Raw genomic sequence first — 27,216 nt, 5'->3', positions numbered from 1 at the left:
CTAGGTTAGCCAATAATTCCCCAGCATTGACAGTACAATCGGTTCAGTACTTAGACAGTACTGGTTGTCATATTTGTAATACCACCACAGTACTGTCTTTACAGAAATATTATATTAAGAAATACTGAAAAATTATTAATGATTAAGTACTACCAATTTAGTAATTTTTTGGCCGTTTATTTTTTAGTAAATACTGATAATAAAATCACTGTTAAATATTGATCAAATATTGAAAATTATTGTGTAAAGGTGAAAAATGAGAAAATAATAATATTATACAAAAATATATATAATTTTATAAAAAATATATATAATATTTATAATTTTTTATTTTCTCATGTCTCATAAACCACTAGGAACTATAGATTGTTAACAACACGCTCCAAACTTTCGCGAATTCTCCCTCAATAATTTCGATCTTAACCGGTAATACCGGTCACCCATCTATGTCCTGACTGCGTTGAAGTGTTGCTTACCCTGACAATCGAGCGGCTGACGATTCCAATGACTCCAACGATGTTCTTACGATTTATGCTTATATAATTTATTCTTATGGTGTTCACAGTATATTATAACATACTTAGTAAAACCATACCTAGCAAACACCAAATAACAGTAATATAACTTTTATTTAGTGTTTGTTGCACAATTTATTAATAGATATTGAAACAATGCAACAATATTTGATATGCAATGGATATTGATATAATATAGTGAAGCAATGATAATTACTTTTAGATTTTTGACAGAATGTTTTAATAATTAATCCAAACAAAAAAATAAAAAGATCCAAGAAAATCCAAATCAAATAAATCGAATTATTAAATTTTGAAAGAAACTTTTAAAAAATACTATTTAAAACAATAGTGTTGTTTCATCAAATGACATGGTTTCCTTGAACGAAATAAAAGTTTTTTATTTTCATCATTTTAAAAAATAATATTTCGTTTAAGAATATAATATTTTAATGAAACAAATCAACACTGAACAAGTACGAATATTAAATTTAAAGAAACTTTTTCTCCGAAAAAAAACGGTATAAGAAGTATAAGACATGTGTAATAAAACGAATTCTAGCCAAAAAAATAATTAATGACTGCCACTAACAAGTACTATTCTAAGTACTATTCTATTTGCCAGTAATGACTAAATACTGGCTAACAGAGGTCCGGCCGACGATTGGGTGCCATACGTTGGCCAAGCATTGGTTGCCGAAGGCCTTCGGCAGCCAGTCATTTGCCTGTATTGGGCCAGTACTGGCTGACAGAATTCTGATCGATAGTTGAGTGCCATAGCTTCGGCCAAGCGTTGACTTCGTTGTTACTACTGGCGACCCTACATGGGAGTCTTTGCAAAAAGATTTGATGTCGTGATAGTAACTGTTCTTTATCGTTTTCGTTTCATATTGAGATATGCTCCACTTCATTTTCGCACGTACTTTCACCACGCAAAAGAGTTTTCATTCGACGGAGGTAGAAATAAGTAAACTTTGCAGAAGGATTCAATATCGTGATAGTAACTGTTCTTTATCGTTTTCGTGTTTATATTCGTTTTCATATTGATGGATGCTCTGCTTCATTTTTGCACGTACTTTCACCATGCAAAATGGTTTTTAATTTTGTCGAATCAGCACGAGACAATAATTTTGCAAAGGTATTTGGTACACGTCAACGACATTTCCCAACAAATTTTACTTTGTGTTGACTTGACCAAATTAAAAATGCTTTTGTTTTAATAAAAGTACATGCATAAATAAAATAGGACATTCCTGCCTCAAGAATGAAAACGATGTGGAACTAATGTTATCGTGATTTCATTTTTAAAAAATTACAGCATACTCACTGCTCCAATTTATATAATAAAATTAGGTGCGAAAATAAAGTTTTAGTTGGTTAGTGCGAAATGAAAATGATATCTCAAATTACCGTTGCTAATTATATTGAAAACTCAAATAATAGGTAATTTATTTTTCAAAAAATTTTTCGCAAACTTCGTTTGCGCCTACAACACTCTTCTTTAAAAACTCTTTATTTGATGCAACCAATACATAAGCGGTTTGAAGAATTCATCAGAAAAGTAACAAGAGCCTATTTTGGAGAGAATGCTGAATATTAGCAACGTGACATTCACATTTACGTAACGTCTATGTGTAAGAAAATTGAAATGACAACGTAGTACACATACTTGCATAACATCTGTGAAAAAATGATAGCGGCATCATATTAGCGCCTATTTGATCATCTTTATTCTATAAATAGCTATAGATGCGTTCGGGGAGCTCGCTATTAAGCGGATGGCACATAAAAAAACTTAAGCAGTAAGACGTAAGCAGTAAGCGAATCACAGTCGACGATTTTCCTTACGGTCCAAGAATCAACGACTGTGATTGGCCAATTCGCTTACTGCTTAAGTTTTTCTGTGCCATGGCCTTTAGCGCTATTCAGCGCTACCGTATCTTTCTATCCTTATTGTTTATCTAAGGAGCAACAAAGATAGAAGAACGCGATAGCGTTGGTAGCGTACCCCGAACGCATCCTATGTGTACATAAATTCGATATCGTCGGTAAATGAGAATAACGTTTTCTACTTTTTGATGATCACTCTACGTTATCGACGCTCATCAAGTTCATCGCTCGCTCCGGCATTCCTTTAATGTAAAATTTTGCATTTTTGAACTTTGAGATAGAATAACTCAACTCACAGAGCATTTAAGGCAAAAATAAAAACATTTTTTGTACGTCTTATGTAATTAGCCCATGATGAATCAATTAAGCCTACTTAGATCTAGTCCCACAACCTCCAGTTAATTTAACTGGCTGGTTATTCCACTGGACTTGACCAATCGCATTTGATATTAAGAAGAGTTAATCAGAATTAACTAATCACTATTGGAATTTAACCGGTTAAAATTAAACGGATGTTGTGGAACTTGGCCTTAGAACTCGATTCGATCAGCCGTTATGGCGGTACGATTATCTGGCCACCTCTCAACTAGAGGCGCGGCGTAATAATACACCATCATTCTCACTGCCAGTGGCTCGCTTCGTGCGTGCACTTGACGCGAGACATTACCGTGTTTCTTAATACATATAATGTGTAGTGAAATTATTAAATTATGGAACATATACGACTCATGTGGCATGATGGAAAATCACCGAAAAAAGGGTTAAGCGACAGTTTCCCGAAAAATGGAGAGGATAATGTTGGTATCAAGGAAAATCTCTACACGATATAATTTAAAGATCTGTTCTTTGTAACTGCACATTGCTGAATTAATGCAAAAAGTTAGAGTGAGAAAACGTATACTCGTCTCGCTTCAATTTATTGCATCAGTTCAGCAATGCTACAAGTTACAAAGAACAGATCTTTAAATTATATCGTGTAGAGATTTTCCTTGGTATCAATATTATCTCCTCTACTTTTCGAGAAACTGTCGCCTAACCGAAAAAAGAAGTGACATGGAACATAATAATATGATTGAAAACTTCAATAACATAGTATACAGTACAAAAAAAAAACATAGTATACAGTACAAAAAAATTGAGCAAAAATATCCTGAAAAGAAAGAAAACAATTACGGTGGAGCCTTTGGTTAAAAAATGATTTATTCCCGATTCACAAATATCTAGATTTAAAATGAGATTTTGGGAAGATCTTTAAAATCACTTTTTCATATGCCTTTCATAACAGTAAGATAATATTAAGTTAATCAGCAAATTAATCAGTAGATTCTTATCGTGATAAGACCGAGTTAGGTGTGACGAAAAAACGATACTTGAATACACTAACAGTGAAACGTGGAATTAATTACTCGTCAAAAGTTATGTGATACAGCGTAGTAAAATATGTAGTTTTGATATATGTTAACTGCAATTTATATAAAATTGTATATATAGCAGAGGCTCATATTAGATATTCGTAGGCAGAAAAGGTGTGCTTTGCGACATCTGGTCGCAGCCACGTGCACTATTGGGTGCTCGGGTTATTTGAAGGCAATGTATCTTCGGGCAAGAACGTGCGATCTCTCTTTTATCGGTACATCGTTTGATGTGCCGCACAAAAAGGAACGCATGTGCAATTCGTACTATCTGTATTATCTATTTAAGGTATGCGCGAATCTTATCGATTGGGCGAAGATTAGAATGTAAACGATATGAATGCAGTATCGACACAAAAAAAGTGACTTTTCTTCATGAAAAATCGTTATTAAGGCCTTCACACACACTTTCCGTAACAGTAACCGTAAGACGTAACGTAAGAATTGACCAATTACGATGGAGTATTCACAAAAATGGCGACCTTATGTTTCGACGATTCTCAACGTGATTGGTCAATTCTTACGTTACGTCTTACGGTTACTGTTACGGAAAGTGTATGTGAAGGCCTTTATATGTAATAATAACGGACATACTTCTGTGTGTGTGTGTGTGTGTGTGTGTGTGTGTGTGTGTGTGTGTGTGTGTGTGTGTGTGTGTGTGTGTGTGTGTGTGTGTGTGTCATATATTATATACATATCTTTTTTTTAGAAAATAGAAACATATTTATATATTTAATTAAACGGATAAAGTATGTTCCTTGTATAATTATAATTTATATTATATGTATATATAATTATATGTATATATTTGTAATATTGAATAATATATAATTATAATTATATTATAATTATAATTAATCGAACATCACGTTGTGTGCGTCCAAAATTGTGCGATTGTCTTAAATGCTTAAGCAAATTTTATTTATTGTAGACGTAACTCTCAGCACCGCCGCGTCCAAAACCTGCAATCATAATAATTATCTTTATCGTACGAATATTCTCTTTGTGAATGGGAAGCGCTGCGACCTGAATTTTGAAAGGAGAAAAGACAAAGAGAACATATCACGTGCAATGAAACGTGCGTACAAGCGAATAGATATCACACAAAGAGAAGCATGCATTAATTGAATATATATTAAATGCGGACAGACGGTGCTCCGCGGAGGTTCCTGAATACGAAACGGTTTTAGGAGAAACGAGGCGCAGCGCTCAACTCGACGAAGATTCCCATTTACCTCCTGGACCGAACAGGGCTGAATAGCAAGGGTGGTTGCAGTAAGGTTTCCCTTCGTGTTCGGCATGACTCCCGGGTGTTAAGGTCTTATTGCATTTCTCGCAGCGTAAACACGAACCGTGCCAATCTTTGCCTAAGGATGTTTTCCTCTCGGCTGCAACACAAGATGAATGTTAACGCGCGCGCCGCGCTGACGTAAAAGGCGGTTCACCGCGGCGCGTGCGGCGAAACTAGTCGGCGCTTTGCACGTTAAATTTTATGGTCCTACAGTAATTCGCGTATCACATCTCGTGCTTGCGTCCGCCGGTACGAGTGTGATCTGTGAGGGAGGTAGAAGTTAGCGGGCGCGCATGTTAATTGGAAAGAATCGTGAATGGACTTGGTGGTGGAGCTTGAAATAAAATAAGGCTTTTTTATCGCTGAACCAGTATACACACTTATGGAACTTAAATAGAAACACGTATATTGAAATATACAGTCGAGACTTGGTGGAGGAAAGGAGACAAGAGGACTAACGCAAGTTCACTGCAAATGCGTTGTTCTGAAATGCACAAGCGTGGTTAAAGTTCTTTTTAACGTTCCTTGCGGCTTTAAATCATATCATTTAACACGTTTAAGATGTGTAAATTATTATATTATATTATTATATTTTATATTGTATACTATATAACATATAATATTATATATATATATATATATATATATATATATATATATATATATATATATATATTAATAAGTATATTATATATAATTATATAATTTTTTAATACATTTAAACATGTTAAATATTTAGTGACGGTGAAAACGGTAAGAAACGTGTAAAAAAAATTCAGCGCCAAAATGGCACGTTTGGATTTGTAATGTTAACGCACAGCCAGTTCAGCAACAGAAAACAAATCTAGTCAGATTTGGAAAGACAGGAAAATGTGGTAAGAGCATTTTTAGTTCGAAAAAGATTGATTTTACTCAAGGATATTATAACACTCGGATATCACTTTCAGCGATTTGATCGAAACTGAAGAACAAGTCCCATGCGAGTTGAACGCGCCGAGTCGCGGGTGTGACGACCATTCCATTAGCAATTTCGTAATTAGAAAATCCAATGCCGCGATCCCAATGGATTCGATCGGTGTCTGACATTCATTAAAAGCGCGAACGCGAAACTTCTCCGGGTGTGTCGCATAAAAGACTCCGCGCCCATCGACAGATTTCGCGAACAAAGATTCTCACACCCTTATGGTGTATGGCTTTCGGTATACTTCGGCTCAGTTAATCCCCGGACGCATTTGCGGAAACTTGCATCAATATGCGCGTGCAAGAGGGACACAAGAAACGGGCGAAGAATCGTTTCGTACTTTTCGCAGTAATGAGAATCTCACAGCGCGCTCTAAAAGTTACAACTTTTTTGGAAAACTTTGCACTCTATATTTTTCAAGTCTAAATTTACTTCAAATTGTGGATTCCTATTGTGGTTTCCTCTTGAAAATAACAGCTCGCTATCTGTTTAAGCATAAGCAATTCGTTTACTTCGCATTGGTGGTCTTGAATACTCTTGAATACTCTAGATAAGATTAAGCACAATGACAAAAATAAATGTCTACTTGTGAGATACGCCGGCTGCTATCGACTATACGGCGAAACTATGCCGTGAGTACAGCGCAGTTTTCGCCCGCTTGTCGTATCATTGTACTTCCCGTTGGCCTTTCATTGCTTTTTAATACCATTATTCGAGACTATAGCTCGTACCTATCTGAGCGACTCGACAAAAAAACTCGTGAAGACCGCGACTATATATTCTTTTCCCTCCGTTGCGTCGCGGCGGCGCATCATGCCATTACGGCGTATCAAACCTCGTGGGGGAGACAAAAAAGGGAAGAAAGAAAGAAAAAAAGAGGAGGAAGGAAGAAAGAAAGGCAAGAACCACAGAGCGGGCTGGTGGTTGCATTCAAACGCTCCACCGTGTCTAAGAAGGAGCACAAAGAGAGCGGTAGCGCCAGTGAGGGAAATTGGAAAATGACGAGACGAGCGTGGTGGATGCATCGGGAAGGAAAGGGTGTATCGGCGAGAGTGAGATGCAGCAGGGGACGAAGAGATGCGCGACGCGCATAAGGGAAAGAGAGAGAGAGAGAGAGAGAGAGAGAGAGAGTGAGAGAGAGAGAGAGAGAGTAAGAATGAACTCGGTGTTTCGCGAATAAGAAGGGTACGCGTATAAAGGGCCATTAGTTAATTAACTCCTAATTATCTGACGACGGAGAAGCGAGTGCATAATCGTCAGCGGCGTTCGCCTCTGCGCACCGCGCCGGCAGCGCGCGAAAAGGCAGAGACAGTGCCGTTGCGCCCGGCTGCCAAACAATCGGCCGCAGTCGCTGATTGCATAGGCCTCGAAACATCATCCCCCTACCCTGCCGACCCCCTCGCTCGGCGTTGCTTGTTTTCTTCTTTTTCCTTCTTTTCTTTTTTCCTCCTCGTCGGCGGAGATCATCCCGCCGCGACGCCCCTCACCCACACCAAGCCATCCCGCTCCACTCACTTCTTTCAAACCACCACGTCTGCAGTCATCGCGTCTCCCCTCGTGGTCGCTGCCCCCTTAGCGCTCCGCAGAAAACCCCTCGATCCCGCAGCACGTTTTCTCCCTCTCTCTCTCTCTTGCGTGCGCTGTACCTCTCTTCTTCACCCGCTGCGGGGGCGGCGGGAAACGACCGTCTGCCCGCTCCTCTCTTCCCGTCTTCTCGCGGTCTTCTCCTCCCTCTACCTTTCCGTACTACCACGAGACCTGGCCATTCTTCTGCAAACCTGTTTCGCGTCTGTGTTCTTCTTATTAGTACCCCGCGCGATACACCGGCTACGTCTGTCCTTTGTTGTCGTCCTCGCGGCCGGACACATTAAGCCTGTTCTTTGCAGCTGCACTGCTGAACTAGTGCAATAAGTTAGAGTGAGAAAACGTATATTTGTCTCACTTCAATATATTGCACCAGTTCAATATATTGCACCAGTTCAATATATTGCAGCAGTGCAGCCACAAAGAACAGGCCTTTTATTGTTGTTGCACTAGGCGCAACGTGATTTCGCCCCGATGCGGTTTCCACCCCGCTTACCAACCTCCGCGCGTCCTCCGTCGCGATTATCCCCGATCCCTCTTTTTCTCTCTTCGTTTCTCCCCCCGAGGTGGCATACGCACTAATCTCGTCGACGGAACACGGCGATGTATATGTGTAGAATTAATACTGAGGGCAGCGCGTAATACTTACGAGTGCAGCGACTCGCATGTTTTTCGGGCCAATCATCCGGTACTCGCCTTTGACACGCGCGTTAAAAAAAAATAAAAAGTGTAGTCACCGCGCGCGCGCGAGCAAATATATACACGCGGATGCAACCTCGACGCTAAACACGCGCTAAAGAGTTCGGCTCGATGGGGCTCGCGCGTTTCCGAACATTTTACACGGAAAGGGAGTGTCTCCATTCTCCGAACCGTCGTTATGACATTCACCCTGTGCGCTTATTCGTGCCGCATCAAAAACACATAGCCAGCCCGATGGCATTAACGGGCTCTAAAAGAGCGCTCCGCGAAGCGAGAAAGGCTCAATTAAAAGCATACGTACGACTGAATGCGAAACTCGCGCACGCCTGCAATCCTTTCAGTCTTCGAGGCTTGATTTATTAACGGAATGAGAGAAGGAGAGACGATCTGTCTCCCTGTTTTCCTCTCGTTTTTCGTTCTACCGAGTGCGTGAATTTCAAAACTCCGACGCGATGGAAACGACGCCGCGTGAAAATGCGCGGTTATCTGTCCGCATTGTTTATCTACAACCGGACACAAGTCTGCCAACGCGCACCTGAAATACTTGCTCGACTTACTGACAGATAACGTTATCGTTCGCCAACTACTACATTACAATGTGAATTGCGACGCGTGTCTACCATACTAAGAGGCACTTTTAAAGAGGTTTCGAGGCCATTTCTTTATTTTTCGAGAAACGTCGTTCGATAACGGTCGGCCGGTTTTCCAAGTGCGAAACTGAAACGCAGTCCGCGCTGATAGAATAAAATGTCGCGAAAAGAACGACGTTTGTAGAACGGCGTCACGTCACTATATATATTTAATTTCATTGAAATCCACGACGGTCTGCTTCTCTCTCTCGCTCTCTCGCTCTCTCTCTCTTCTCTCTCTCTCTTTCGCGCGCGCAGGTGCGCTTCTGTTACGAGTGCAAATTGAGTTTATTCCGCAGAGCCTCAAGTGGATTACTCATTCACTCTGCTCGTAGTAAGCTTCGAACCTGTACACGGTGAAACGGACTGACATAATATTTGCCGTGATGGAACCCGAGGTCGTTCAATGATATCATTGATGTCGTCACCGCGGATTTACCAGTTCGAGTATATATTTATGTTCGTCTGAGAGATATCGATTCGCCTTTCGAACGACTCGAGGTCTACCACGAATTCGCGCACACAAAGAGGAAATCGCGAGAAGAGCGCTCCATCATGCTGATCGCTAACACAGGTGCTTACAAAGTGCCAAAGTATGAAATGTAAGAGTGTCACATATCAAAGTTACGCTGTCGCATGCTCGGCGAGATTATGTCGCATTTATCAAACGTAACACCCACCGTGTCTTCCGGGAGCATGAGACTGATAATGAGAATGCGTGTAGCTTCGTATAGTTATTGGACTCCGCGCGTTCTTGATCGTTCAAAGTTTTTCCAAACGCATGACGTAAGTGTCTTACGTAGCCGCGAAGCTCAATTATCGTATTGCGTTTTAACAATACGAGATATTCAATGGCCCTTCCCCCTGACCGCGCTCGACCGGAGCAATATAAATAACTCATCGCGTCAGCTCGAAGAAACATTTTCAACGAGTAAAATCACGTTACTCGCAGCGTTTCATACTTTTTATCACTTTATGAGTTGGCGAAAATGATGCAAGGAGCTTTAACACTGCAACTCCAAATGTGTTATTTTTAAATGCGTAAACGTATAATCCGGCTGAAGCTCTTTCTGCACGTTTGTTATCGTTTCGAGTCACGTTATTTAACACGTTTAAGACGTGTTAATCATGATTTAATACATTTGAACGTACTAAATGACGTGACTTAAAGAAGCGGCAAGAAGCGTGTGAAGGAAGATTCAGCCGAAGTAACAAACTTGGATCCGCGGCGAAAGTGCAGAAGTCATGCTCGCTCTGCGAATCAAGGTCTATTCGGCATAATTTCGACGGGTCCAGCAAGTTTCCGTGTCGCGGGCACGCCAAACAGCGACCTTTAATCGCGAAGATACGCGACGATTGATAAGACACGCGATTCGTTCATCGAAACGTAACATCGGAGCTCTCACAACAAATACTTATCCTTCCCATTCGCCGACGAATGTAACGTATTCGCAGTAATGATCGCCACTCTTACCGAAGTACACGGGCTTGTCGCACTTGGGGCAATTCGGCATCTCGCTATGGCGTGCTGCGGAACCGGCTCCTAAAGTCCGACGTGTAACTGACGGAAAGATGCTCTCGGCAGCGTGGTCAGACGCGTACTGGCCCTGGGAGAGCCCGGCAAGGTAACGCGACGCTCTCCAGTTGATTGAGCGTGTGAACGTGTGTTAAGGCTGCACGAGTACACGCCGAGTGGCCGACCGTGGCCGCGTGTGCTTGAGAGCACGCGGGGCAAATGTTACCTGCTTCGTCGTTATGCAACTCAGTGTGCGAACGAGCGCGTACCTGTGCCCGCGTGTACATATACAAGGTGTCCCGGGCACCTGGCGCCTGATCTCGTCTAAGGATTCGTCCAGGAATTCCACGAGGGATTTTCGGCCCGAGTGGAGCACTATCTATCCTGCATCACTGCGGCGTTCGTTCTAACCACTCATCGAGCAGGGCCCAACTGTGAACCCGCTGGAAAATTTACCAGCTTCTAGCTAGTAACTGGTCGGCAATTCCACTTACTGGCTGGTTTCCGGCCAAGTTTGATTTTCCGGCCAGTTTGGGCGACGCTTGCTTCATTTTTACACGCATAAGTGTGTAGAATTTGGCTGTACACTGAGAGAAAAATTATCTTAAAATCAACAAATATTTCCTTGGTGGGTGCCATTAACATATTTACTTAAATCTACATTCTCTTTACTTAAATCAAATATTGTTTACTTGATTTAAATAAACAATATTTGATTTAAGTAAAGAGAATGTAGATTTAAGTAAATATGTTAATGGCACCCACCAAGGAAATATTTGTTGATTTTAAGATAATTTTTCTCTCAGTGTAGCATGTTTCTTATCGCGCAAATCACGACGCATTTTGAAGCGTGTTACTTTAGTATTCTTAACTGTAAAAATAACACTTAGATTTGCAGTATACTTAGTTGCTGGTCGGCTTCTAACCACTCTTCTTGATCGATTTTTCAACAGACTTTTTTTATGCAAAGTTCTGTCAAACAGATCTTATTATTCTGCATTGTAAAATTTCACTATTATTAATATTATTTTAATATAAAAATAATGTGAAACTCGTTTTTCAGAAGGTAGAACGCAAGGAAATTTATTTATTATTAAGATGCTTGCACTTTTATTTTTTGACAGGAATAAGGCCATTAAGAGCTGATGCTGGATGTTTTGTGCAAATGTCTATGATACGTATTTTTCGCAGCTCAATGATGGAATCAATGCGCATGGGAAATAAGGGAGGTTTTTAGTAATTATAATAATTATAGAAAAATATTAGAAGATTTAGAATCGGTTTGTGGAAGATTGATTCATCGCGTACGTTGTAAAAGACCGAAAAATCATTTCGACACTACAAACATTATTATCTTCCCCATCATAGACATTTGCACAAAACATCCAGCATCGGCTCTTAATGACCTTATTCCTGTGGTAAAAAAAAAATTTAGGTGTTATTTATAGAGAGCCTTAATGATATTTATTTCTTTTATTTTTTATTATCATTCTTTCTTATCTAGTTTGTAATCAATAACTGACCAATATTTACCTGTCCAGTTTCTGAACAATTACGGTCTAATAAACCTCAGCTATTAAAAACTGGCTAGTTTCTAACTAGTGACCAGTTTATCTTGGAAATTCGTCTACTCGAGGAGCGGCGTGGAGAAATTCGTAGATAAGATAGCACAGAGAATCAGCGAGACACCCTGTAGGTGTATCAGATTTCCGACTGGTAACGGACGGGCTCGAAGTTGGCTTCGTTCGACGCATTCGTTACTTTCTTCGGACGCGTGTAGTAATCCCGTTAGCTATTGTGGACAAATTCGTGATCAAAACCGCGCGCGCGCGCTGGTTGGAGACACAGCGCGACGCGTTTGATAAGCATTCAGATCGATAGTCGGTTATGCACGAATAACGGAAGCGGTTCGCGTATCGAGTATGCGGAATGCAGGACGCGCGCTCCGAAGGTATTTACTCATAAAACTGCAACGCGATACCCACGAAATTAATTAATTATCGGAATTTAGGTCGGGGCTACGGCGCGCAGCGCCGCGCCGCGTCGCTCCGCGTAGCCAGAGGGCGATGCGGAAAATGCCGCTGTGAATTTTGGAATTTATTTTAACGGGATTACAAATATCTGCCCAGCAGTTCGCTACTGTGCGTAAAAATTTCAACGTTCGCTCGCAGTCTTTACTTTTCGTAATGTACACACAGAGAGAGAGAGCGCGCGCGCGCGCACTCGCTCGCTCGCACATTAATGCGCGAATATGCGAGATGTTTATCCGCTAATAGCAGCTATGTAAACAGCGAGCGTTTGAAAATCAGAGCCCGTATAATTACATGTCAATTAGATATTCGCGAGCTACGGAACACGCAAATTAACGCAATATTAAAGCAGAATCGTCTTGGAATAAAGAGCGCGACCACAACATCCTTCTTCCTTCAAGCTTCCGCTTGATAACGAGGGCGTTCGAAGCGGTTCGCGTTAATTACGTGAAGTCGTGCAACAGTAGTTCGCGAGCGCCGTGAAAAGAAAGTCCACGAGCCGATCGAACAGCAATAATAATGCTGATGATGAAAAGGATCGCGGAGGCCGCGATAAAGGAACGCGATCCGGACCACGTCGCGCTCATATTGGCGCTCGAGCGAGGCGAGTTCGACCTGGCGAGCAAGATCTTGGCGCGTGACAGCCAAAATAAGTACATTCATCCGGTAGGTCTGCTCCAAGTGACGGCCCTACATGTGGCCGCGTGGCAAGGAAAAATCGACCTGATGGATCAGCTTTACGCGAAGGGCGCCGACGTGAACGCCGCGGATAAGATCGGCAGGTGTGCCCTTTTTTACGCGGCGCACTGCGGCTACGTCGACGTAACCCAGTGGATCCTCGAGCGCGGAGGCGACATCCATGCCAAAGTCGGTATCAACTCGTGCGCTATGGATATCCACAATTCCACGCTGATGAGATCAAGCCTAGTCGGCAAAATGGTTCGTACCGTACGCGCGCATCCGTCGTGTTTTGTTAAAGGGGTAGTTTCTGCTTTAGACAGCCGAAAAAATAGGAGGCTTCTCGAATTTTTTCCAAAAAGATGAATAAAAATATCGATATATGAGGTTTTCACCGTTATTATTCATCATTATTTTAAATATAAAAAGTTCCTTTCATTAAAAGAAAACTGAAATTTCGTTGTCTTGATTTTTTGTGTTGAGTGCAGTATGCCTGGATGTTTCTAACTGATGGACGACATTACCGTCTGTGTAAGAATCTAAAACACACAACAAACTGGACAAGAAAATTTAAAAACTATATTTTTTGTTGGAAGATGAATCTTTGCTATATGCAGAAAGCTGAAACTTAACAAAATGACAGCACTTTGAGGTTGTAAGTCACAGTTTCCTTCTCTCTTTCTTTTTTATTTGATATCCCCGGAAAAATACTAACTTTGGAAACTTTTCAAAGCACTTAGGTTTATTCTTCAAATTAGTTTTTCAATTTTCCGCGATTCTATTTGTCTCATATTATACAGTTGCAATTCACCAGTTAAAGGCATCCGGCGACGCTGAACACAGCATAAAAAACCTGAATAGGATTTCAATCTTTTTAAAATAACTTTTTTGTATTTGAGATAATGATAAATAGTATAGTTAAAACCCTATATTGTTATTTTTACTAATTTTTTCAAAAGAAATTCGTAATATCTTCCCATTTCTCGGCTATTTAAAACCAGAACTTTCTCTTAAGAGAAGAGTGAAAGAAAAAAAAAATTAAAAAAGAATTAAAAAAGAGTTAACTTTCCTCAAGACAAATTACTACAGTGAAATAGGACGTAAATACATACGAACGCGTTCCATTTTTTCATGGTTTTAGTTGCCATCACCGACATGCTTGGAAAGAACAGCGTTGCACCAGGCGGTAAAGTACAATCATGCCGATGTTGTACACCTCCTGGTGCAAGCCGGCGCGGACGTGAACGCCAACGACGCACACTTTGTCACCCCGTTGCTCTTGGCGGGAAGTGGAGTGGACCGCGATAACGCTCAGGAGATGGCCAAATTTGTCAAAATTATTAAGATTCTGATGTCCAAGAAAGCGTTCGTGAACATTATTCATCCAGATACGGGTATTAGTCAGCCGATAATTATACAATGAACCAATAAAACGTGTTGACTCGCGGTTTACATGGACTCCTCATCTACATCGAAAAACTCGACAATGCGTTCGTTCTATCGCATCTCCATATTATCTCCCAATATTTCTCATCTGAGTCTAAGGGCGCATTCACACCTTGGCAGAAGCCAACCGAAACTCGCGCTGTTAGAAAAGTAGAAACTAGCAGACTATCATCTAACCACCAACACGAGTTCTGGTTGACTTCTGCTTTTCTGCCAAGGTGTGAATGTGTCCTAATTCGCACGTTCTCATCAGGAACCACGGCGCTACATCACGCAGCGGTGCTGGGGAGCGTGGAGGCGACGGAATTATTGTTGGCGAACGACGCGTGGCCAATGTTCAAGTGCAAAAGTTCCGGAAGTACGCCTCTTCACATCGCCGCGAGCAACGGGAGTACGGAGACACTTGTCGCCCTGCTCAAAGTGATACAGCCTCATGGCATCGATACACGTGATCAGGTCGGTCACGTCCGTCGTTTTTTTCTCTCCTCGGGAGTACACCCCGAGAACACTTCAATCACTTGTACGTTTCCTTCTGTTTTTTTCATTCAGCTCAATCGCACGGCTCTCCACCGAGCGTCCTATCAAGGTCATCGCGATTGCGTGCGAATCTTGATCAACCAAGGAGGTAACTTGGCCGCCATGACACAGACCGGTGTCACCGTCGCTGACGCGATATTCGCGCATATTCCGCGACCGTTGGCCTTTTTAACGGATATCTTGGACTCTTGCGTAAAAACGAGCAATAATTACACCTCAGAGAAATACGACAACGTAAGAATTCTTCCACCCGTCCCTCGGTTAAAAGTGCATTGCCCACATATCTCGAAAGTAATGAAAAGATTTTGAAAAAAATCGGCGATCAATTTATGTTACGTCTAAAAGTGCACGGAGAAATGTCCAGCAAATTTTCTGCTGATCTAGCAAAATCTCTTCGTTATTATATACACAAAAAGATTTGCTAAGAGTCACTATTTGCTGGATATAATTTGCTGAATCTACAAATTATTTTGCTATAAGAACCATGATGAATTTAATTGTTGCAGTTTTGCTCCGATAGCAAATAAATTTGCTAAGGATACATTATTTTGCATCAATAGCAAATTAACGTGATTCTTAGGACAAATACACTTAACAAATTTTTTCTATCCTGGCAACGAAACTATTTCTGCTCTGATAACGAATAATTTGTAAAATTAGTTACGTCAACAAAATTTTTCTAATGTCACTACGAATATGCAGTAGCAACGACGATTTTGCTAAAAGAGCAAAATTATTTTTTTCCGTGTGATAATCGCAAATTGCACATTGATTTAAAGTCTAAACTAAAAATTATTCTATCTCAAAGTGTACACTCAGCGAACGATGGCATTTAATAATGTTTTAATGATGCATCACGTCAATGACGTCAATGACGTCTGTAACATCTGTAACGTCATTAATATATCATTTGACGACATCCTGCTGCTTGGCAATACTTTAAACTGTGTTGTTATGAAGATATATGACGCTGTTGTCGTTAGCGAAGGAAGATAAAAAAATAATGATAAAGATTTCAAATTTCGTGTATATGTGCTTTAAGCATTCGAAATGATTTAAAAGTAATGGTTTCATTGTGGTTCAGAAATAAAAGCTTGAAAGCCAGGAATGATACAAAATAAAGTAAATAAACTAAGAAATGTGATGCTTAAGTATCTGATATATCCATCCGATACAGCTGAATAACAACGTATTTCTATTTTACCATCACATTTTTTAGTTTATTTACTTTATCTCTTATATATATCATTCCTGGCTTTCAGACTTTCATTTCTGAACCAGAATGAAACCATTACATAAGTCGTTTTGGATATCTAAAATACATGTACACAAAACTTGAGATTTTTTATTATTAAACTACAAACACGGACGTTCTCTTCGTTGTCCCTCCGCGTCCGTCGCGTCGCGATTTCGCGAAAGCTAACGAACGAAACGTGTTTCTGTTAAAGATTACCGTCGACTTCAGTATATTGGCTCCCAAGTACCAGATGCAAATAAAGGTGGTCAAGGCCATCATAGCTGCGAGTTCGAACATCGCGCAACTGGCGATATTGCAGCACCCGCTCGTGGAAACGTTTCTGAGACTGAAGTGGGCAAGATTGAGGACATTTTTTTTTATACTTGTGCTCGTGCACATCGTCTTCGTCACCTCGCTCTCGACCTACGGCCTGGTGATCGCGCAAAACTTGCACACTTACCAGCTACATCGACCATTCCTCGCGGTCAGCGCGGGCATTATTTTCATAAACACTATAATTCAAATATTGGTGGAACCCAGGTAAAAGTATACGCCCGAGCAAGAAAAAAAAGCTACCGGGTTTATTTTACACTGAGAGAAACAGTATCTCATAAATAATAGGTGTTTATTCGATGGGTACCCTTATAACACTTACTCTGATAATACTATTCATATAATACTTATACTGATATACATAGTTTTACACTGAAAACAAATATTTTTTTAATAGGAAAATATATTTTTTCTTCTAAAAATATATATATTTTTTATAAATATATATTTTCTTAATACTTTATATCTTCACATGAAGGCAATCGTTCATTCTATTTAAATAAAAAAATTTGGATTTAAAGAGACTGGAGAGTCAGATTGCCTGCTTGTTGAAAATCGTGCTTATTCTTTCATTATTATATTTTTTATGACAAACTAAATGAATATGCAAAAGTGTTATTTTGACGTGTATTTATACAACATATAAAGAGAAAAAAAATATAATTTTGATGATTAAATACTCAATATAAGTGTATGATACATGCAGTTAAAATATATTTTGTTTTTCTTTTCAAGGTCGTCATTTTACAGTAATATCTTGACTCTCGGTGATTCAATTAAGCTGAATTTTAGGTAAAAAATTTCCGTAAACTTGTGAAGCACTGACAAACTCGTGAAAATATTTAATTTTGAAATATTAATTTTTTTACTATAAAAGAATTGAAAATTTAATAATCCATTAAAATATTTGCAATTTTGTTAACTTTTACTTAATTTCTATTGTAATGATTCAAAAAATTATGAAAGAAACACGATTTTTAGGCAATTTGACTCTCCAGCCCCTTAAGTGAATATTTTATTAGTACCCACCGAATAAATATTTTTTATTTTCTATCTTTTTCTCTCTAAGTGTGCCAGATTTTCCGATTTTCCGCGAACTACACTCTGCGCATATTATAAACACTTTCAGGCATTACCTGAGGCAATACGAGACATGGCTATTTCTTGTATGCACCGCTCTATCGTTGGCGACGTCGATAGCGGATGAATGTGACTATAACAAACAAAAAAATCAGACGCAAGAGATGGAAGCGACGAAAGTACCAAAGATGCAAGAGGAAAGGATAGAGTGCCCGGAATGGCTATTGCATTGCTTAAGCATAACGATCTTATTGGGTTGGATACAAATGATGCTACTGATCGGTCGGTTCCCGATGTGCGGCTATTACGCGCTCATGTTCTCCGCAGTGCTGAAGAACATGCTGAAGGTCAGTCGTAAACACCGACGCGTCTAAGCACGATCCATCCAAGCATGAGCTACGATTTCATTTACTTTATGAAAGAAAGGCACTAGCACACTACCAACTAGCATCTCAAGCGGAATTTTCCAACGCGAGATTGATTCTCTATCGAGATTGTCGCGCGCGCAGGTCAATTCGCGAGAACGATTGAAGTGAACCAACGCGTAATTCACATGTCCTATCGCTGTACGATGTCAGGACGGATGATAACTCGCGTTTCCAATGACTACTCGCGACCGCAAGTATGACGAAGCCAAAGGAAAAAGAATCCCGACACTAAACGCTCATCGAAAACCTCACATTCGTCTATATTGCCAAAAATTATGTGTTTAATTCAACACATGCTCCAATTTTTTCACATGTCTCTTTAGTTTTTATGTTAATTTAACGCAAGGCAAATACGTTAAACAAACAACACGACTTATCTATAGATTTTGCATATTAAATATGTTACCAAGAATGTAAACGTATTTCATATAAATATATATTGTATTATTTTTACACTTGAAAATAATAGGAAAATGGCAAATACGAATTCAACGCAGAATAATCAAAGTAACACAACGATAATATGTTAAATTGACACACGGGTATGTTAGAAATTTAGCAGAAAAATTTCTGTATGGTCGATTTCGACACAAATTCAAAATGTTTGTTTTATCGCGTACGTTTCCTTATCCCTTCCACAGCGGACCACCCTCGCGATTGCAACGACGCACGTCGAACAAAGCTTTTTGTGCCTTTCCAGGTGTTCTTGGCATTTTGCTGCCTGATCGTTGGATTCGCGTTAAGCTTCATCGTTTTATTCAAGAACGACGACAAAAACAAAAACGACGAGAACGGCAAAGAGAACGAGTTTCGCAATTTATGGAGAGCCGTCGTGAGGACCGTGGTAATGATGATGGGTGAATACGAGTATGAGGACCTATTCCAGAAGAAGCATCTGCCGATCACAACCAGAATCGTGTTCTTTATCTTCACGATGCTCGTCAGTATCGTTCTAATAAATCTCATGATCGGCCTCGCGGTCAACGACATTCAAGCTATCGAGAGAGAGGTACGAATTATATACGAATAATAACTGTGTAAAAATATCCAAGGATGGAATTGCACTTTCCATCCTTGAGACCTCGCACTTTCTAGCGACTGATCGACGAAAAGTTATCGCGAGCTACGCATCGACGCGGATTCATTTGACCCTGTATTAACGTAGTCATCACTTGAAATTTGTTTCACGTGATACACTCAGATCTGAATTTAAAGTTGGACTTCAATTTTTTGCTCGAATCCTATAATATATGCAACATTGCATTTATAATCACGGTTTAGCTAAAGACTCACATCTATCTTTAAATGCAAGTCTGAGGACCATATTAACCTTTAAGCTGCCAGGAAAGCCACGTTGTGGCTCTTGAGTTTGAGTTAAAATACTATTATTTTAAATACTAAATGTATTAAACATATATGTGTATGTAGCCTAAGCAATGCGTGTCTTTCCGGTGCCCGCTTCGCGCTTGTTCGCGCTTATGTTGTCGAAACATATGCAATTGTAATGTTCCATTATGCACAACACCCTGCTTTGAAAATTATCATTTGAAAGAAATTTTATCATAATTACGGAAAAAAGCCAACATAAAAAAAATTATAAAATATATAAAAAAATATAAATGTTGAAAAATATAAAAAAAAATTAAAAATATAAAAAATATAAAAATTATAAAACAAGCAAAAAAGTAAAAATGCAGAAATTAAACATAAAAAAACCAAACACAAAATATTCTGCATGAATCTATACGTTTATATTTATTTATATTGTCAATATTGTGCTTAGGATTCGAAATTTCATAAGTCTATGCTCAGAATTGGAATCAGCGATACTAAATACATTATTTTTAAGAAAATAAAAATTTTTTATATTTGATCGTGCTTTCCTGCTGAGATAGCCGCTTTTGTGGCTCTGCACAAATTTCAAAATTCTGCGCTATGTGTATGTTACTTATACAGAAAAATTTGTGAGAAAAAAACCACTTTTTTAATGAAAAAATGCCGACAGCCTAAAGGTTAATAGTTGTTACTTGAAACTTGTTTCATGTGAGATACTTAGATTTTTATCCAAAGTTAGAGCCAAATTTTTCAGCTGAATTATGATATATATATGACATTATATCTTTAATCGCGATTCGACTTTCATCTAACTCTGAACTGAAATCTGAGTATCTCACTTGAGAGGGATTTCAAGTAGCGACTATTAATAGGGGCTAAGTGTCTCACCTGAAGCAAGTTTCAAGCAAAGACTACGGATCTTAGTTAGCCGAGATAATCAGTGTGAAAATTCATGTCACATTAGGGTCATACACGTCGACTACTGAAGCAGGCGGACTTCATTGCGCATTTGGAAAGGCTGACGTCACACCGAATCTTTCGTCGTAATTGCCTACGTCCTCGCTTAAAGATACACTCGAGCCGCGACATTCCCACAAAAATTACGCTGAGCTATCGCGAAAATTATTCTCATCACGTGAGTCACATAGAAGCACCCCGTGACATATCCTGCGAGCTAAAGGAAGCTTTATTCCTTTTGGCCACAAAGAACTGCTACAAAAATAAGTACGTATAATTCTTGTTTCGTTTATGACGATTGACGTAAAGTCTATACTTGTACATCAACAGTAATGAAAAACTGATTAATGGGAACAACGCTTAATGACATAATATTAATATAATGTCGCACGCTCTTTCTAGTTTTACAGGTGAGAAAAATGCAGAGGATGCTGACGCAAGAATGAGTACATTGTTGTCCAGTTTAGAAGAGCAGTTACGGAAATGGAAATCGCATTGCACCAACTCGACAAGGCGAAATGTATTGAAGTGGCGCCGCGTCAAGAAAATTATTAAACCAAGAGCGGTGTAATTATTATAAACTTTTATCAATTTTTAACACCCTCTGCCAAGCGACTCCGCAATTAATCCTCATTGTATTCAACGTTTATGTCAATTTCATTTTATTACGTATATATATCGCAATAATTTTTCTATAAATTGTTATTGAGATATATTTCGCGTTTTTCTGTCTAGTAAAAATTTATGAATATGAAGTGGTCCCTGAATCGAGATTTTGATTCTACATTAGTCCTGCAAATTCAATCGAATTTGAAGGATCTATGAAGAACATTATATAGACTATTTGTCTCACCTTGATGCTATAAATGTTCATACACTATCTCATAGAGACTAGAAGAAATATTTATTCAAGAATTGTTTAATATTCAATTATCTCATTTCCTGCATTCCCTCCCATATATTTCCTGCATTTAATCTTTATTCTTAATTTTTGCCATCAATGTGTTATTTATATAACTTAGAGCTGCAAATAGAGTATGTGAGATAAATGAATATTAAATGACCTAATAAAAATTAATGAGTAAATAAAGAAAGAAAGAATCTTTTTTATTTATGTGTGTTATTTATGTGTTATTTATATGTTATTTATGTGTTATTTATGTGTTATTTATGTATACAAGTCATGACTTGTAATACACATAATTTTAAAACTCTCAACGGAGCTGATAAGAGAGAAGCTGTCAAGGTAAAGATAACAGTAGTGTGTATCCAATAATATTGTTCACCGATAGAATCAATAGAATGAATAGAATTAATAGAAATTCAAATTTAAAGTCCATAGATTTTATATAATAACAACAGAATGTAAACAAAATCAGACTTGCGGTCTGAGAAGCATCATTGGAAATAAAAAAAGTCAATACTTGCAATGTCTATCCTAGAATCTAAGATCGGTATTCATAATTGTAAGTTATTTACGATCTCAGATTAAGAGCTTAATTATACAAACTCGTATTCATCGTTATTCGAATAATTGATTAATATTTTCTGTTATATGAAATAAATACATAAAATTATATGAAAAGGAATTATAGAGAATATTCTTTTTCATAGTTTGACAAGTAAACAGAGCTTTATGAAGCTTTATGAATGCCAGCCTAAATTTCGACTAGAGATATCTCTTTATTTTTCATGAAATTCGTCGAATGTTCATTAAGATGAGATTTTTTATATAATAAATAATTTCACGTATGGAGCTATAACGTATCATATACTCACATATGCTCTCCGTAAGTCTGATTTTATTTACATTCTGTCGTTATTGTATGAAATCTATGGACTCTTTAAATTTTAATTTCTATTTATTCTATTCATTCTATTAATTCTATTAGTCAACAATATTATTGGACACACACTATTGTTATCTTTATCTACTGTTATCTTTATCTATTGTTATCTTTACCTTTACCTCCTCTCTTATCAGCTCCTTTGAGAGTACACGTGCGTACTTGGAAATATACAATGTACATCGCTACTACCTTCCCAGTATCTTGCATTCTTCATTTTGGCCTCCAGATCTAGTATCCTGGCTTCTCCGTCGTGACGCTGCAGAGATTCACTCATGACACTGACACTCGCGTGTAGATACGACGATTCGATTTGAGAAGTACATATTAATCAACGCGATATCGACGAGTATCCGATTAAATCAAGAACCGACGAAATATTTTAATCTCACACGGCGCGCGAGAATTACAAGCGAAAGCGCCGACACACGTGCCCCCCGCGTCGTCCGAAACGTAATGACTCTCATTCACAGAAAGGTACGCGTCGCGCGAGAATACCAAAACAATCGACAAAAAAGGGCTACGTCATCTCCGCTCAATCGCCGGGCAACCGTCGCGCCCGACACTGAACGACCGCGCGCCCGCGAGCGATCAAAACAATCAACGCTCCCGGAACATTCCAGACCTTCGAGACAGTCAACTTGCCTTCCTGCACGGCGTGCTTTTTTTTCGAGTGTTATACATTATGATTCTCGAGTTGGGCGAGCGACCCGCATACCGACGCGAAGTATATGTGTCAGTGTATTAGTTATCAATCGCGCGTCAAGTGATCAAAATATTTCGTCGGTTCTTGAAACATCTATAACCGGTCTCTTGTCGGCATCGCGTTCATTGGCATGCGTCTTTTCCGATCGAATTGTTGTATCTACGCGTGTATTAGTGCGATTGTCATTGAGTATTCATGAGTGAGTATTTGGAATGCCACGACAAAGTGACCAGGTGTCAGGATGATGTACAGGAAAGCCGGGACGAAGGACGCAGGATGCCGGAAAGTGAGCAGCGATTCATCGTGTATTTTCAGGTGCGTAAAATCATTTATTATGGGGTTTATTACGATTGTAATGGACACTGAACAAACTTATCGAGAATAAAGATATATTCCGAGTCGAAATTTAAACTTATATACAGGGTGCCCCGCTACTACCGCATTATCTCTTAAAGGCAGATTTCTGAGATAATTTGAAAAAAAAAATCCTAATGTAAAAATGTTGAGGCTATAATACTTTTCAAGTTATAAACGATTGAAGTTGACCAATTATATTGGCTAAAGTACGCGCGTTCAAGTGTGGTAATAACACACAATGGTACAGATGCATGCACATAAGTGAGAATTTGCATAAGATATGAAATTAATTGTAAATCTCTGAAAGAAACGTCAAATGTGTGACAGCTTATTGATTCTCATAAATGTATTGTGTGATATTTTATTCATAACATTTTGACGAAATTATTAATATTTGCGATATGTTTATTTAAATGATAGAAAAGGCAAATTATTATTACATACGTTGTTGTATGAATGGAACTTCCGTATCAATATTTGGAAAAGGGACGACATGTACATGCACCTGTATCATTGTGTCTTGTACCGTACCTGAGCACGCATACTTTACACTGAGAGAAAAGACTGGTAACTATAACAAACTGCATTTAGTTACAGAAATTCATTGAATCCTTAGTAACTAATACTAAATATGATAATAATTACCAAATATTTAATAGATCGGGAGTATGACGTAATTGCATTCACAATAACATCAATTAAATAATTTAGTAATAGTTAAATATTAAATAATGTTAAATATTTAATATTAAATATATTACAGTTATGAACAGATGTTTGATAATTGTTATGAAATCGTTATATCCAATATAATAAAAAATTCTGTACGTACGAGTTCTATTTTGTTACCAGTATAAATATGTTTTGTTGCAGCACAACGAAAAATTCATTCATTTGCAACTATTACATCGTTTCAATATCTATTATTACAGATAGTTGGTTGAACCTATCAAAAATTTTGTAACTATTACAAAATCGCTTATTTTGCTCAACTATTCAATAAGTTTTATTTACCAAATATATTCTGGAAGCAAATAAATTTTATTTCTGTCAAATAAATAATAATTTATTTTACAGAACTAAATTAATTAATAAGTATTGCCATAGCTTTGGCCCGCTATATTTACGTCTATCATTTAGTAATAGTAACCAAATTTTGATAATATTTACTAAATTCTTCTCTCAGTGTAGCCAGTATAATTAATCAATTTTAATCGTTTATAATTTGAAAAGTACTATAGCCTCGCTATTTTTGTATTAGAATTTTCTTATTCAAATTACTTCAGGAATCCGTCCTTAAAAAATAATGCGGTAGTGACGGGACACCCTGTGTGTGTGTGTGTGTGTGTGTTGGCGCGCGCGCGTGTGCGTGTGTGTGCACTCATAGCCCATCGTGATTTGATAAATAATTATAACCACACGAATTTTTAATTATTTGTTGATTTGCAATAATGGTTATTTCACACAATAAGAAATATCGATCCAAACTATTAAATAATATTTTGCGAATACAAATATGTAATTGTGTTCTTACACAATCAAAAACAATTATAAATATAATCGTAAGTAATTATGAACTATATAACTAAATTTAGAGAGAATTTAATACAAGTTTAGTAGACTCTGATATTTGCATTTAATAATGCTCCTTGAATCACAACTCCCATCTGGAATTTGCCAACGTTTTTCTTTTTAGTTTTTATTTAAAAGATTAATGTTATCATATATATTATGATATAAATATCATATAATATGTTATGATATAAAGTATTTAAATATACTCCCCTTGTGTAACATTATTGAACGCAACTACTATATTTATTCTTTCAACTGTTTTTATCTATTCTGAATCTCTAAATCAAATCAAAATTTTCAACAACAATAAAAAGATGAATAAAGAAATTATAAAGGAAAGGAATTTGTCGATTTGTTTACTCATTAATATTTTTATTGAATCATTTATTATTCTCTTATCGAACATACTCTGTGGATAAGTAAGTTTCATAATTAATTCATTGCTTGAGTATGAAGATTAAATGCAGATAGAGAATATTGAAACAGTAGAATATTAAATAATTTTGAAACAAGTCTCAACATGAAGGAAATAGCGGTAAATGGTGATCATTTGTAGTGAGAAAAGGAGACAAAAGTATTATGTATCTGACAAACACCTCCTAATTTGTATCCAGCAAGTTTAACGGAATTTGCAAAGTTAATATAGACACGAAATTTCGACTCGGGCTATTTGTAGAACAAAAGGCAAGTAGAGAAAAGGGAGATCGTGCACCTGTTGTAACACCTGTGCATAATGGTAAGTCAGCGATCCATCTTACCTAGGCAGCGCACAGGCAGGCCTAAGTTATTTCCCGTACAGATGTCACCACGACACTATGCATTCGCATTTCTGCATTCTGCAGCTGCACGCGCGATGGGATCTATAATCGCGTTCGCATCGACCATTTTAACGAGTTTAAAACGAGTGCTCGGCACGACTAATTAAATTTTTATACCCCGACCACATTGTTAATTTCGTGTGTATGTGTACACGCATATACCTATATATTTATATATATATATATATATATATATATATATATATATATATATATATACATATATACATATATACATGTGTACCTTTATTGTCCCGCCGTTGTCCCGAGATCGTTTATAGGCGCAGCGCACTAAAGATAAAGAGTGCGCGTAGTTTATTTAATTTCATTAAGCCGTAATTCTCAGCGACGATCGAGTAAGATTTAAGCGTAATCGCTGATAAGACTGAATTACGGAGTAATTAACAGTATTTACGATAGTACGTAAAACGCGCGCTAGATCGTCGCAGCACCCGCCGAATGTGGCGCGATGCAACGCGACGCGACGCGACGCAACGCGACGCGCCGTATCTCTGGATATATGCCGGGTATTAAAGAATATTTTTTTGATTATTTTTCAACCACGATATACACATTTAACCCGGCGGGCTTCGCGTGTTCGCGTCTCCATATATCCGGCTACTAAACAGCCGCGCGTGTATTATCCCCCCGAAGCAACGGCCGAGTATTACGCAGCCGAAAAATATTGCGGAGCATAAATTACAAACCGGATAAGTATATTTGCAAAATACGAGCTCCCTTTGCCAACAGTACATCGTATCGCGACAGCGAATTCCCACCGCATAAAACGCGTAATATTCTGTCTTACTCGCTCCTGCTAGTTTTTATTTAACGCTTTATGGCACACCGGTGCAATTTTATAGAATTCTCATCGATGATACGAGAAACAAAAATCTCTCTCTCTCTTTCTTTCTCTCTCTCTCTTTCCTCTTCCTCTCCATCTCCTCTCTCGCACCGTGAAACGTACCGAGCCGTCGGATTAGACGTCTGTTTGTCGACGCATTATGCTTAATTTGTGTTTCGAGTTAATAAGGTTACAATTGATTATAAACGATGCAATAAGCGAAATACGCTGCGAGCTAACTAGCACGCGCATTTTTAAGCACATATTAGTCGTGCAATCCGCTGCGGCGCATGATGGATCCGCTGCTGCGTTCGTAAAGTTTGCACGAGGGGCTAATTAAAAATTTATTAAATATAAAAGGGTCGTGTGTAGGGACGTGGTTGAAATTCGGTTTAGAACCACGACAGTCTAAAAGGGAACAGCGGCAAAAAGCGGCAGTTGAAAAACTCGCTAGGAGAGAGAGAGAGAGAGAGAGAGAGAGAGAGAGAGAGAGAGAGAGAGAGAGAGAGAG

The 27,216-nt window shown here is 38.5% G+C and overlaps 2 protein-coding genes across 4 annotated transcripts in view; one reads left to right on the top strand and one right to left on the bottom strand.

The window, feature by feature from the left end:
• Positions 1 to 4,583: 4,583 nt before the first annotated feature.
• LOC116847118 (cysteine-rich protein 1-like) overlaps positions 4,584 to 27,216 on the bottom strand; it is a 24,707-nt gene continuing 2,074 nt past the window's right edge. Inside the window, exons 1-3 of one of the 2 annotated variants that reach the window (XM_032821777.1) lie at positions 10,456 to 10,648; positions 5,053 to 5,205; positions 4,587 to 4,779 (exon numbers count right to left, since the gene is read on the bottom strand). In XM_032821777.1, coding sequence (XP_032677668.1) covers positions 4,736 to 4,779; positions 5,053 to 5,205; positions 10,456 to 10,495 — 237 coding nt within the window. In that variant the 5' untranslated portion in view covers positions 10,496 to 10,648 and the 3' untranslated portion in view covers positions 4,587 to 4,735. Of the gene's footprint in view, positions 4,780 to 5,052; positions 5,206 to 10,455; positions 10,649 to 27,216 lie in introns of those variants that run through there. The other variant, XM_032821776.1, reaches the window with a different exon arrangement.
• On the top strand, positions 11,063 to 22,584 carry LOC116847116 (transient receptor potential channel pyrexia-like). Of its 2 annotated transcripts, none has more exons than XM_032821771.1 (10): positions 11,063 to 11,125; positions 12,039 to 13,466; positions 14,347 to 14,599; positions 14,905 to 15,107; positions 15,201 to 15,422; positions 16,637 to 16,965; positions 17,888 to 18,185; positions 18,967 to 19,275; positions 20,566 to 20,825; positions 20,961 to 22,584. In XM_032821771.1, the coding sequence occupies exons 2-10, from the start codon at positions 13,047 to 13,049 to the stop codon at positions 21,127 to 21,129; spliced, it is 2,463 nt and encodes an 820-aa protein (XP_032677662.1). In that variant the 5' UTR covers positions 11,063 to 11,125; positions 12,039 to 13,046; the 3' UTR covers positions 21,130 to 22,584. The 2 variants fall into 2 exon arrangements, with proteins under 2 accessions (XP_032677662.1, XP_032677663.1); XM_032821772.1 differs by lacking the exon at positions 11,063 to 11,125 and having other exon boundaries at positions 11,293 to 12,448; positions 13,198 to 13,466.

The sequence above is a fragment of the Odontomachus brunneus genome, unplaced genomic scaffold, assembly GCF_010583005.1.
Source record: "Odontomachus brunneus isolate Ranch 3 - 2012 unplaced genomic scaffold, Obru_v1 Obru_scaffold_074, whole genome shotgun sequence".
In the NCBI taxonomy this organism is placed as follows: Eukaryota; Metazoa; Arthropoda; class Insecta; order Hymenoptera; family Formicidae; genus Odontomachus; species Odontomachus brunneus.
The sequence above is the reverse complement of the archived record's forward strand: the minus strand, read 5'-3'. Positions and strand labels throughout refer to the sequence as shown.